The following is a 14,712-nucleotide window of genomic DNA, read 5'->3' as shown; positions in this document are numbered from 1 at the left end:
CTCACCCCCTTTTTACAGCATCAAATAACTTTTTTTTAAACAATTAATTAAACGTAATGACAGAAACCATGTTTGAGAAAAATGTATTGGACATGTATTTTGATTTTATAGTTTGACTCATGTCCCATCTGTTAACATGGAGGAGGCGGGCTTTATGAGCTGTACTGCAGCCAGTCAGCAGGGGGCAATAGAGAGGGTTTGGCTTCACTTTTAGGGAGCTGTCATGTCGGCCATCTTTTTATACAGTCTGTGACAGAATCTAACAGACTGTTTTAATAGAGGAAATAAATGATGATGATGATGTGAAGTAGCAGGGGATCAAGGGAGTTGTTAAACCTCTTTCTATAAGTCAGTAAAGAGAAACAACAGCAGCTGCAGGGTTGTGCAAAAGTGTGGACTTGTTTATTAGTGCTTCAGAACATCAGCTTGATATAATTTCATATTTTTTTGTGCTGTTTCTTCTCTTTAAAGTATCTTTAGCATTGGTCACAGTCTTATCGGCCTCTGGATGTGAGTAAGCAGTTTGTGTGAAATATTAGCCACAATTAATTTAAACCTGTCAATAAGGTGCAGGTGGGATTGTAGCTTCACGTGAAGTCACTGCAGCAGCAGGTTGGTGTCTCTGCTGGTGGTTTCCATGTTACTTTGGGAGCTTTTGGTGAAAAGGTAGGTTACATGAAAACGTCCCCCGACATCACTGCAGTAAAGCTCCGCTCGGTCACGTGGTGGGAGTATAAGTGACCCTCTGAAGGTCTCCATTATTGATCCCTGTCCCCGCTCCACATCTTCATCTGTACTCGTCTTCACTTCCCAGAGGATGAAGATGACAGCAGAGGGTCTGTGTCATCCTGCGCAGTATAATTAACTCATAACACACCCGTCTGTCGCTTTGTCACTCTCTCATCACGATATTCATCAAGCTGAGCGTCTATTTGTGGAGTGAGAAAATCAGTGTGAGCGCAAACTGTTCTGTAAAATATTCACTGTCTGTTCTGACTGTACATATATACATCTACATTTCATTAATATCTGCAGGAAGCAAGGGAGGATGTTTCTGCAGATATTAATCAGGGTGCAAGAAGCTCAAAGTGCTCAATGGGTAAACCTTTAAACACAAACAAATTGATAACTGCCAATCATTTCTATCTGGGAAATGGCATTCTCTCAGGCCATGTCCACACGAACACTGGTATTATTAAAAACAGAGTTTTTGCCTCCTTTGTTTCCAAAAAAACTCCGTCCAAATAAAACCACAAAAACACAACAGAAACGCTGTCATGAGAACGCCACGCCAACAGGAAGCGATATAACTCGGTCATGCAAAGAAGAAGAAGAAGAATCGCGGCCAGTTAGAAAGTCAACAATCGATCCCGACGCCTCTGTTCCTCAATGTCGTGGACGAGTAACTGTACATATACTGTATGTGTGACCATGTAAGAAGTCCTGTTAAGCATCACTGTTTATGTCACGTCCGTCATTTTGCAGGGAATGTCGCCTCATTAGTGACGCGTCGCCATGGAGATAGCGGCGCACAGCCTGACGTTGTGAGCCCCGCCTACACGTCTCCATGGAAACAGAGTTTCTAAAAGTCTTTACCCTGGCCGGAGTTTTACAAAAGTTCCGGTTTCAGTGACCTAAAGCGCGTTTGTGTGGACGAAAGGCCAACGCAGAGAAACACGTTTATAAAAATACCTATGTACGTGTGGACGTGGCCTCAGGTGTCATCACGGCCAAAACAACTTTATTGTCATAGTTCAGATACTAGATTACAGGTCACAATCAGGAGAAGACATAAACTAATAAATAAATCTTTTATGATTTTACAGGAAATTTAAGTCAACTGTGGAATCAGTTTGAGAGTCGATTTAAATGTATTTTGTAGCATCTGTTTTATAAGGAAACCTGGCTGTTCTCTTTCCTCCTTCCTGTCATTCAGGGATTCATAGAACCATAGTTACATATGTAACTCTCGTTTTAAAAGCACCCTATAGCGTCTGTTTCAACGTTCTTTTTGCGTGTGTTTTAAGGTACACTGTAGGGCCACTTATTTATTTTTAAAGATTATTTTAGGGCCATTTTTCCTTTAATGACAGGACAGCTGAAGAGAGACAGGAAATGGAGAGTGAGTGGGGGATGACATGCAGCAAGAGCCGAGGGTGGGAGTCGAACCAGCAGCCTCCGCAAGGAGGACTGTAGCCTCTGTGTATGGGGCGTCTGCTCTGCCCGCTGAGCTAAACCAGCGCTCTGTAGGGCCTGTGTTAAGGTACCCTGTGTTAAGGTTCCCTGTGGTGTCTGTTTTAAGGTACACTGTAGCGTCTGCTGCATTTTGTATAGCATTTGTTTTGAGGTGTCCTTTAGTGTCAGTTTAAAGCCTGTAGTGTCTCTTTTAAACGTACCCTTAAGCATCTGTGTTAGGCACCCTTTAGTGTCTGCATCAAGGTCTGTTTTCTTCCGCTCTAACGTGTAAACAGTGTGTTTGGTTAGGCGAAAAGCTCCGGGGTGAATGTCTTGTGTTGTCGGTCTGTAACATGAGCAGTTCAGTCAGTGTTTAACGTTGGTTTGTGACTTATTTGCAACTTATCTTCATAGGTATAAGCGTGGAAACATACCTTCACAGTATAATTGGGACCTGACCTGATCAGCTGGTCTGCGAGGTCACGCTGTGAATCTGGAGCAGGACTCTCGCTCGCTGACATTTACAGTAGCAGCAGCAGGCGGCCGCAGCTGAGGCCAGCAGAGCGAGAAAGCAGAGAATGACTAATAAGCACATCAGAGGTGCAGGGCCCTGAACGCAACACCGGCTGCCCTAGGAGGCGTTCACATTCACAGGCAGGTAGAGGAGTCAGGGCCGCTGGGAGAGAGTCACGCTGCCTCCATTCATAATGAAGCAGGCTTTGATATTCAGCCGGAGGATCCCCGAGTAGATTAACATGCAGCTTCCACCCGCAGCAGCTCCTCCCGGGAATCCAGCTCCTCTGACCTCAGCTGATGAGCCACTTTATCATATTAATATGCGGACGATGCTATTATTAGTGTCATCAGCGGCGTCTACGAGCACTACAGGCTGCCAGGATTTATCTTCCAGAGTAAGAATCAAACAGAATGTGCTCTAAAACACGACATAGCGCCAGATTTTACACACCACACGAGACGTGAAGGCCACAGAGACGCACGTTGTTCCTTTAAGGTGAATTCTCCCATAATTAAAGCGCTGAGCTGAATGTTAACGTGGATCAGAGTGCTGACTCAGAAGCTCCTCTGTAAACTCAGTGCACCATCTATTTGATCCCTTTATCTCACAGCCCTCCGTAAGACCACGATCCATCGCAGTTAGAACAAATTGACGACTTTTTATTAACAGATTACTCAGCTTCAGTTAGACCGTATGTTCACAGGGATTTATGACACTGTTAGCCTGTATTTTTAAGGTTACAGATGTGCAGTTGGTGCAACACGAGCACGGATCGAGACAGGAGGGAACCACGTGAGTAACTCCACACCATCCTTTGTATTTATTTGAAGCCTAACGGAGCGGGCGCTGCCATCCTGCTCATTTGTATCCAGAGTGTGTGCAGTAGAGATCGGCTGGTGGAGCCGCAGTATCGACATCCCGCCCCTTCCTCTACCCGACACACCTTTACCTTGTGTCCTTGGCGTGTTGGAGCCCTCAGGTGGGCTCAGTCTGCAGCAGAACAGCTTCTTGTGTCGGTCTGAAGCAGATATTCACGCTGATGGAAAGTTCAATGACTGTAGTGTTAGTGTTAGTTACGTCTCCTCTCGCCGTTCCTCCTCTACTCTGCTGCTCGGGAACAGAACGCTGCAGGAGCCCCATTTGTCAGCAGAGCTGTCAATCATGAGGCCACACCCCCTTTTTATAGCATCAAATAACTAATTAAAAGTAAACTTGTCAGAAAAATGAACACTTGGACATAAATCAGCATGATAAGAACTAATTATAATGACAGAAAAAATTATTTGACGTGTATTTTGATTTTATAGTTTGACGTATGTCCCATCTGTTAACATGGAGGAGGCGGGCTTTATGAGCTATACTGCAGCCAGTCAGCAGGGGGCAATAGAGAGGGTTTGGCTTCACTTTTAGGGAGCTGTCATGTCGGCCATCTTTTTATACAGTCTGTGGTTTCACTCATCGATTGTCGATGTTGCATCATTTTGTGTGAACCATAAATCAATGTCCCAAAGCCGACACACTTCGAGCCACAGAGCTCCCCTAGTTTTAATTATTTATTTCTTTTCAGTGATGAACAACATAAAAACCTGCTGCTGATTTCTTTCACTTCTGCGTCTCTTTATAAAAACTCTGTGTGCGAGCAGCGAGCAGCGATTAGCTCCGCTCCGCTGCTTATCTTCTTCATGAGCCGCAGACGCGTGGAGAGAAAGTCAATACCAACCGCAGTGTTACTGCCCGCCATCCATAGCCGTAGTTTAAGCAGCTTTTTTATTTAGTGAAGGGGGACAGGTCGCCCCTGGCAACATGAAGAGAAAATATTTCAGCAGAGAAACAGATGAACAAACATCAGACAACCTTATACTGGACTTCCAGGCTGTAGATCTCTGAGGGTTGAACTGTCACATTGGTCAGTTCAGAGTGACGGTATTCATCCAGACAACACACGTCGTCTATCTTTTTATTGGCTCTGAAAAAAGATCAGACTCAACCTGGGTGTTTTTTTTTCATAAATAACATTTTTCAACACATTGATTTTCTAATTTGTCGGAAAAAATAAAAAATAAAACAAAAGGATAAAACGCTGCACCCTCAGATTATTTTCATTCAATAAAATGCCATAAAACTGTGAGAAATGCAGGATCACGATGTCCTCCAGCACAAAGGAATGCTGTCAAATATCTTTTTTAGAACCCACACATATAAAACCCCTAAAATACTAAATCCACCTTCATGTCAGACCAAGAAACCAGTCAATATGTTTTAATCACTTTTATTCATGCAAAAAAAACAAACGCTGCAACTTTGAAATATTTTTATTTTATCTTTTCATTTGCTTAATATTTTCTGTTTTGGTTGATTAATCATTTCATCTATAAAATGCCAGAAAACAGTAAATAAAAAAAAGAACACGATATCCTTGAGCAGAAAGTGACGTCAGAAAATGTCTCATTTTGTCCGACCGACACCTTCAAACCAAAAAACGCTCATTTCCCCTCCGACCAAGAAAAGCAGTAAATTCTCACCTCTCAGAACCAGGAATCTTTTTGTCTGAGAAAGGAACAGCTGATGATTATAATCAGGTCAATGCACCAGAAATCTAATATTCATCTTTTGCTGCTCATGTTGGCCAAACCAATATTTGTTTTTTTACCATCAACCTGTGGTGGAATTAATAAATTATAACACCTACTCTTATTGTGGCCCCACACAGAGAAACATGCTCATCAAATTGAAAAACAAAGACGCATCTAAAACAGGCCGTATTTATTTATTTATTATAGCTGTAACCTGTGTTAGTGTCGGTTCATCCTCCTGCTCTCTCTGTCCTCTCCTGCAGCTGACGCTCAGATCACAGGTCCTCTGCTCCGGTTTCTCTCAGGCCTCAGCTGCTCTCGGATCAGACTCCCACAGTCCTGAGCTCCAAACCTGCTCTGCTTTGATCAGGCAGGAAGGTGGCGTCCGGGTCACAGACTCAGACAGCTGTACTGTCACATGTTCAGCCCTCTATTAACCTCCCATAAACTCCATAAAGTTCCCTCTGCGGAGGATTTAAAGTTTGATGAGTGGAACCTCAGGCTCTTTACGAGCTGCTGAATCCCATCACGTAGACACATGCTAGATGTTAGCTGCATCATTTTAGAAGCAATCAGAATAATCCACCTCTCTGCTCTTTGTTCTCTCTGCATGTTTCTTTAGCTTGTTGCAATTTTAAGAAGGAGCCTGTTCAGTTCTGCAGATTGATTCCCTCATGTGAGGCTCTTATAAAATACTCTAAATTCCCCGTTAGGGATTTGTCAACATGCATACAGTGTTTGTTTTACTTCATGTATTGCATAATTAGTTGCTGAACAGCTGCTAACACCAGATCAATGACTTGGCAACCAACAAGCCTCGATATCAGAAATCGACATACGGTAGTTGCATCCAGCCTGCGCTCTCTGGTGTGCCCTCTGGAGGTATCCTCCAGTAACACACGTAGTGCACAAGTATGTGAACAATTACATTCATGATGCAGCCGGTTTTGTACGCGAACGCAAGGTTAAAAAGAAAGTATATCTCCAGCCATCTAAAACCAAAACTATCTGCATCCAAAAGAGGATTTTAGCACTGTTTCAGAACTAATCTCTGTCCATACCAACAGGCCTGAAAACGCTTGACTCTCCACAGACACTGGGCATGTGTGCATCAGTGTAAACAGCTACAGATAGGGCTGATAAGGCTGCAGGACATGAGGTAGTCAGAGCATGGATGCAGTGATGGCATTAGAAATGCAGAATTAAAAAGCACAACAGCAGCTAGCGCAGAAAATGATGTCAGCACCACCTACATGAAGTTATTCATGTTGAGTTTACAGCTTAGAAACAAGGCTGGTGTCCTGTTTCCTCCAGGTCTCATGACAGGAGCGTGATGAATCAGGGACCGACGTGTCGTGACTGAGAAAACCCAATCAGGAAGTGAATTTGGTTTTCCTAAAGTCTCTGTTTCTGCCTGTAGACATTAAAACACAGTTTTTCATCAGGTCCAAAGATGTCAGTTTTAGGTGCTCTAGAAGGCCGGAGCAGTGTGGACCCCAGGTGTAAACGTAGCGAAATTGCTTGTAAAGATATTAATGAAAGAAGGACTCGAAACCGGAGCCGGACTTGATGTGAAGCTGAGCCGTCGTCCACGAGTCGGCCTTCCAGCACCTCCTCACCTCTCTCCTTCTCTGTCCAGAAACAGGAAACACACTCCTGTGACCTTCACTCCTGTGACCTTCACGCTGTTCGTGGCGTTGGTTTTGTAACAACAGCTTGCGCGTGAGCCGACACATAAATCACTGCAGAGCTCGTTGTTTCCTCTCAGGCACACAAATGAGTTTATGCTTCGCTGTCTGTCATACATTTTCATAATGACTCCTTGATGCGTTGCTGGAATCACAGCCAGCGTTGTTTTGGGCTCTTGGGGGGAAACTCGCCATCTGTCGCCATGTTTCCTTCCCTCCTCTCCTTCCTCTCCTTCCTCTCCGTCCTGGTGGCTGAGCGGGGCCCCGTTGAGGATTCCCCGCTGTCAGTGTGACACTTCAGTATGAGGAGCATTAACCCGGGGTTCAGCGCATGTGAGGCGCTTGTTGTGGTCTGATAGCAGTGGTAGCAGTGGGCACAGGTGTGTTATGTGACAGATTCTGGACGGCAGGACAGGAAACAGACTCTGCATGCTGTGTGTGGGCGAGCGAGCTTGAGTCAGACTGCTCTCTCTCTCTCTAATAACTCAGCCGAGTTGTTTTTATCCCCTAGATGAGTTTTAGCAGCATCAAAAGAAACGCCAATTTTACCCACAATGTGAATGTGGATGTTGCTGTGATGTATTCACTGATACCTGACATTAATTACTATACAGTGCTGCATTTCATGAGCTATTGACTCCTCTAAACTCTGTGAAGCATCAGAAGGAATCAAAAAGTTTTCCCTCAGCTAGCATCCACATTTCAGGAAGTACACATCCTATAGTCAGATCGGATGACGTGCGGCATGGAGTCATTAAAAACCCATAAAGAACAAACACAAACAATCTGTTCGCTCATCCATCAGAAATGAGATGCAAACATGTTTTCAATCCATCTCTGGTGGACGTGAGACGTCGGGACGGAAGTCCTGGAAGAGTCTGGAAACAAGCAGCTCAGTCAGATGTGTTTAAACTTGAATTCAATTTGTTCCCCTTTATGAACAAATTATTTAAACATTTGGCCGCTGACATGACAGCTCCCTAACAGTGAAGCCAAACCCTCTCTATCACCCCCTGCTGACTGGCTGCAGTATAGCTCATAAAGCATGTTAACAGATGAGACATGAGTCAAACTATAAAATCAAAATACACGTCAAATACATTTTTCTCAAACATGGTTTCTGTCATTATAGTTAGTTCTTATCATGCTGATTTACGTCAGTTTACATTTAATTAGTTATTTGATGCTATAAAAAGGGGGTGTGGCCTCATGATTGACAGCTCTGTGGACAAATGGGGCTCCTGCAGCGTTCTGTTCCCGAGTAGCAGAGTAGAGGAGGAACGGCGAGAGGAGACGTAACTAACACTAACACTACAGTCATTGAACTTTCCATCAGCGTGAATATCTGCTTCAGACCGACACATGAAGCTGTTCTGCTGCAAACTGACGACAAGGACACCTGAGGTAAAGGTGTGTGTCGGGTAGAGGTCGATACTGCGGCTCCACCAGCCGATCTCTGCTGCACAGACAACCGCAAGATGGCAGCGCCCGCTTTCGGGGCAGTTTTTGGCTTCATTTTTGTACAACAAGAGGAGGTGTTGACGCGTCGTCCATCTTTATTTACAGTCATAGGTATAAACTTGTTGTATTAGTCACTCATGTTAGTTGAAGCTACCTGATGATGTTTCGATGTGGAAACATGTCGGGTTGTTTTCCTGCCCAGAAAAGACATTTTAATTGTTAAAAATAATGGAGAGGTTTTACTTGTTATTTTTATGTCTACATGTGTCCCTAAGGACATTCAACTAAACTCAATATAGGTCAAGGTAGGACATATGTTTTTCCTCTACATGGTGAGATTAAAGTTGATAACAGCAGGCTGTAGTGTACGGGACAGGTGGCAGATGAGGTGTGCACTGATTTGACCAATCAAAACAAAGAAAACCAACGTCACCGGTCGGCAGAGGATGTTTCAGTTGATTTCAGACACTTGAATTCGTTTAAGGGAGAACATCAAGTGAACTTTAAATGTAGTTATTTAGTTTCGGTGGCTTTGATGCTGTTTTTGTGAGTTAAAGTGAGTGATGATGCTGTCTGGTCCGGTCAGGGTTCAGGTTCAGAGTGAGACGGTGGATCAGCTCTTTAAACGCCTCCTTCTGTCAGTAAAAACTCACAGCAGAGCAAAGATAACAAACAGAGAATCAATACTCTCGCACCGGCTCGTAAACGCAGCGTGGAGCCTAATGATGCGTTCAGGGTCATCTGTCAGACTGAGATGAGGGGAGTCAGAGCGTCCTGGTGTTTCTCTGCTCTGTCGTCGATGCTGTTTAAAGAGAGAGGGATCAGTTAACGATGGTCCAGCTGCTCACATGATGGAGCTCCAGCAGTTAAACTGTCCACATTTACAGTCCAGAGTTAACGGGCTGAGAAGTGGAGGGGGTGAAAGACCCTCACAGCTTTATGATACCGTTTGAATGGCTGAAAAATGTTTAAATCATGAGGATGTTTTGTCCAGTTAGTGATGTTTTTACTTCTAGTTAATGTGGATTAACTTCGCTGCACTTCCTGTTTGATGTCTGCTTGATTAATTAAGCATAATTTACATTTCTACAGCATTAAGTCCATCATTAAAACACACACACTCAACACACTTTGATTCCTTCCAAAGTGGAAACATGAAAAGCACCAAAAATGGGATTTCACATACAAACAGTTGACGTTTTCAGCTCTTGTAATTCCCCGTCTTGTCCCCCCCTCCGTTTCCCCCTCAGATGTACATCCAGACGGCCACGCTGACCGTCTCCCTCAGCCTCAGCGCCTCCGTCTCTCTGGGAATGCTCTACATGCCGAAGGTCTACATCATCATCTTCCATCCTGAGCAGAACGTTCCCAAGCGCAAACGCAGCTTCAAGGCCATCGTCACCGCCGCCACCATGACCAGCAAGCTGTCGCAGCTGGCGGCCGAGCGGCCCAACGGCGAGGTGAAGACGGAGCTGTGCGAGGGCGTGGAGGCCAGCGGTGAGTGTGTGAGGGGCTTCTTACCATGCCTTAAAGGGGCTCTCTGGTATTCTACATACATAACTGTCCACGTAGACTTTTTTTTAAAATGAAACTGATTCAACTTTTGATTCAAAAACTCATTAGAATAATTGAAAACTGATTGCAGAGCGAAAATATGTCCCCTTTAACAGAAAGGTCCAACTCAGTTGGGATCCTTTCTGTAACGAGCCGGTCGCACAAACAAGAACTTTTAACATATTTTAATGTCATCCTTCGGAGCCTCTCCTTCCACCTGAAACGAACAAGCCGTTTTACCATTCAAAGGTCAGACCTTAGCCACGATTGGCTGACAGTATTTGGCGTGACCGCTTAGCCCCTCCCCCACTTCTGCGATCCCACGTGGGGGAGTGGCTACACTGTCACTCCAAAGTTGTAGGAAACATGGCTGCTCTAGGATCGGTTATTCTGCCTTATATGTACGAGCCAGAATCATCAGGAGGTATCAGAATTATAAGTTGACATCTTGACTTGACTACAAGCTCGTGCAAGAAGGCAGCCTGAGGTGAATGATTGGTCGAGTTCAGCAAAAGCGAGGTTCTAGGTAGAAACCTGCAGCTGTTCTGAACGGCCCATTTCAGAGGCGACCTTTTTAAACATGTGATTCTGGAAAAACACAGAATTATGCAGTTTTCACTTTTTCACTGTGAACAATAAACACCCAAAAATGTGAAACTCATGTAAATATGAGAACATCCATTCAAAAGATACGACCCCTTTAAAGAGAAATGCTTCTTTTGAAACAGAAACAGGTGTTACATTACTCTCTTCAAAGCCACCAGACTCCACTGACAAAAACAGCTAATTTGTTTTGCATAATAAAAGAGTTGGTGTCTGTCCCTGCCTCGATCTGTAGTCTGTATCTGTCACACAAACATTGTGTCGGATCCAAACGTACTCTTTAAAACACCACCGTCACACAATAACACAAACTAACTGACTGGAGCTGGACCAGCAACACCTGTTTTCTACAAGGTAAAATTACCGTTTTAACCAATGGAGTCTGGTGGCTTTGAAGAGAACGACGTAAAACTGATTTTACCTTTTACCAAAATGTCTAAAAATGTCACGATCCTCTCTGTAAGGCTGTCAGACACTCAGAACAACTCTGAGCCTGTGAGTGGTAAAATAAGCAGTTTCAGTGGATGTACTTTGATCACATGCATTTGCCCCAAAGGATTATATTGCAGCCATTACAGCTGGTTTCATGGCTGCCAGCTGAAGCAATCTACTTCAGCGATTTCAACTTAAATAAATATTAGTAATTTAGACCCTAACAAAGCTATACGTGTTACACAGGTCTCTGAAATCATGCAGTTTGATTGGTTTAAAGCTGATGTTATTTGAACTAGAAATTGGCTGAAATGGTGAAACAAACATTTTATTTTTCGTATTAAATGTCTGAACTAAACTGCTGTTAGACAAAGATTGTTAGTTCCTCTGTGAAGTCCTCCATGTGGAGGTGAAGTCAGAGTCAGCGTGAAGCCTCCCTGCCGTAATGAGGATTTAACAGGAAGTTGACTGGAGTTTGTTCAGACGTCTCCTGAGACCAGATCTGATGAAGCCAAACTGTTTACAGAGTTTCACTTCAAAGCTGCTTCTCTGTCCGTCAGCAGAAAAGTGGGAGACGTCAGATTGTTTACTCATCAGAGATGTGCTGACTGAACTGATCTGCTTAATCTAACAAGCGGCGGCTCTCACATCACTTTTACTTTCTCAACTTCCCCTAATCCTGCAGGGTGTTCGGAGAGAGGAGAGAGGTTCAGCATGGAAAAAGTACATAAGAGTAAATTGCTGTTGAGGCTTGATGAGTCAAATATATTGTAACAAATGCTGTACTGTACATTATGCAGTACAAATATTCACGGTCCCTGGAGGATTAATGGACTCCCCTCTGGCACCCTCCTCAAGAAAACTTCAACCAGCTCTACGACTTGGTGCCCTCAAACCAAAACTGAAGCGTGCCTCACCTTACAAATTCAACGCAAAGATGTGAAGAGCAACGATCTGGTGTTTACGTGTGCCGACGCATTTACTGTGTGACATGCGCACATTATGCATTCGGTTCGGCGCGTTTTATATCAGCTCAAGATGGAGATCTATTGTCTGTTCAGCGCAGTAGCTGCTGTCATTGTGTCGCTGATAAGACAGCGACAGCGCGACACCAACGTGTCAGCCGTCAACGTAGCCGTCAGCTGTTAGTCGTCAACGTATCAGCCGTGTTTGGCCGTCCAACAACATTAAGGTCTCTTAATGTTTGAAATAAAACACGATCTCCGAGGTTGTCTTTATAGTTTTAGTTTTAGTCGGCGACAACTCAAAACAATGTTGGTCCAGTTTTAGTCGATAAAAAGTCATCACATTTTAGTCAAAACGCTTCTCTCTTTAATTCAATGAGCCTAAATCAGACATTGGTATCAAGGTTTCAGATTGTACCAAGTGTGTACAATCTTAGCACTTGTACGTGTGTAATTTCCGGATTCCTTACCTTTGATAATCTAGCCTCGACCCTCCCGACGATTCTTCCACCTGATTTGTAGCCACAGGGCGTCTCTCCATCTCCCGTAGCGACAGTGCATTGTGTTCAATGTGTCCATCCGTTCTTATTTCTGACCAAACCAGTTTCACATGGATGCCGTCACGTTGTCGTCAAGCTGCCACTTTGGGACATCATCACCTGTATGGCTGGGTGGGATTTAGGGGAAGCTGCACGCGTCAGTTACAGGAACACATTGCTTGTATTTTGACACATTAGACGCACAGTGGGGGAAAATATGGATTTTAAATGTCCGACAGCCCAACACCAACATTTAAGTCCCGTCTCGTTAAAGAAAACAAAACATACTAACGTCAGTTTTTATCAGTTTTAAGCTTGTCACCGTCTCATCTTCGTCGGGGAAAAAAGGTTGTTGATGAACGTTTATCATCATAATTTTCTAAATGAACACTGCAACAGCTCAAAAACCAAATCAGTTTATTTTGCTGCAATAGTAAGACAGGGACCAGCCAGCATGTGACTTTCTAACAGAGTCAAACTGTCCTTCACTTATCAGACCCTGTAGCATTATTTGGTCAAGTGATCATACGTGGCTAACGCTGCACATTTTGATCACCCAACTCCTTTCCCGACACTGTTTGGATTATCTAATCGGTTGAGTTGGGAGTAAAACTTCGCTTCCTTTCAGTCCTGCAGCTACAAACGAAAGGTTTTCCTCAGGGAGCAGACCTTTAAAGTTTCTTCATCGTCTAATGAGTGTGATTGCTCAGTGACTTTCATTACATCCACTTATCAGAAATCCGCCTCCAAATTCAGTTTGACCTGCATGAACTAACGGCGAAGGAAAATCATTTGCCACTTTACCAATCTGCTGTTTGCTTTTCTCTCCTCAGTACCACCAACGAAAAACACCTACGTCAGCTACACCAACCACGCCATGTGAAAAACAACGCCTTGGACAGGAGGACATTTAATAAGCAGATTTCGGTCAGAGTCAGAGCCCAAGTGAAAAACAAGTGCTCTGAAGAGTCTGAAGGACGAGAACAAACTGAACCAACACATCTGTGGTGTTTTTATGTTTACAGACAGAAGGGAGCGGGCCTGAACGGCGCCAAAAACCTGAAAGAATCACAACTGAAAACCATCAGAGACGCCAAGAGGAGGCGGGAGGATGGAAACCTAAAAGATTAAAAAAAAGAATTAAGTCTTCAAGAAGAAATACAAAAAATAAATTGTGGGGACCAACCATATTTGTTGTGATTCTAACTGTGCGTTTAAAAAAAAAAACTTGTGGTTGTGAAATATCTGATTCTTGTCTCATGTCGTCCGTCCGTCGACCTGCATTATGAGATGAGTCCGTCGCTGTTGTCGGCTAACTGAACGGTAGCTTTTGGTTGTGAAATGTCTAAATGCCATGGTTGAATTGAAGCATGCTGTTTTTTTATACAAATGATCTATTTATAATAAAGGAATGTTTCACACGTCGTGCCATGCTTCAGTCTGTTTGAGGGCGTAACGTGTGAATGAAAGAACACCTGACGAAAGCACGTTGTTGTGTGGTCATGGTTGTCGTGATGTCTCGTTGACTTTTAAGGTCGTCTTCTCGGAGGAAACAAAGTGTTCATGCTGCAAAAACACGTTTTGCTGCCAGACTTCTTGACTTCCATAAATTGTTTCAGCCTTGCAAACACAACAGCATTCTGTTGGCAGAAGAAGAGTTAGGAGGTTTAGGCTAGAATGAATTCCCTATAAAGACTTTAAAGTCTTAAACATACAGCCTTTAGCCTTTAGACTCGTTAGCATAGCATCAAAATAGATTCCGTTGAGTAACATGATTGTTATAGGGCTATCTTTAGCTAGCTAGCTGGGTTGAAGGTTTACGTTCCATTTGATCACATCTGCCAACAAAAGCTCTGATTGGTTGATTGTTTTCTATCAGGGAAAAAGAAAGCACAACATTTGACCTTTTTGAATCAGAAATTGTACATTTTTCCCAATAAACAAAATCAATCAGATTACTTACTGGATGTTGCTAGCTACAGGGCTAACAGGATAACTTTCTACTTATTATTTCTGCCAACAAAACCTTTTGATTGGTCCGGTTTTTTTTCCATTCGTGGAGAGACAGTAAGCACAACAACAGACCTTTTTTAAATCATTGACCAAACCTGTTATCTAAGTGTTTCAGAACCAAGTTAGCGCTAACTGATGAAATGTTAGCCAGGCACTACAGCCCACCAGTTTCCTGGCTTAATAATTGCTAAT

At 43.6% G+C, this 14,712-nt stretch overlaps 1 protein-coding gene across 1 annotated transcript in view; it reads left to right on the top strand.

The window, feature by feature from the left end:
• Positions 1 to 13,928, top strand: part of grm8b (glutamate receptor, metabotropic 8b) — a 133,620-nt gene extending 119,692 nt beyond the window's left edge. Inside the window, exons 9-10 of the mRNA XM_069686202.1 lie at positions 9,665 to 9,911; positions 13,341 to 13,928. Coding sequence (XP_069542303.1) covers positions 9,665 to 9,911; positions 13,341 to 13,390 — 297 coding nt within the window. The 3' untranslated portion in view covers positions 13,391 to 13,928. The remainder of the gene's footprint in view (positions 1 to 9,664; positions 9,912 to 13,340) is intronic.
• The last annotated feature ends 784 nt before the right edge of the window (positions 13,929 to 14,712 follow it).

This window comes from Semicossyphus pulcher, unplaced genomic scaffold, assembly GCF_022749685.1.
Source record: "Semicossyphus pulcher isolate SPU_LCO1_2020_fin unplaced genomic scaffold, fSemPul1.0.p SCAF_8, whole genome shotgun sequence".
Classification (NCBI taxonomy): Eukaryota; Metazoa; Chordata; class Actinopteri; order Labriformes; family Labridae; genus Semicossyphus; species Semicossyphus pulcher.
This window is presented reverse-complemented; position numbering and strand designations above follow the sequence as displayed.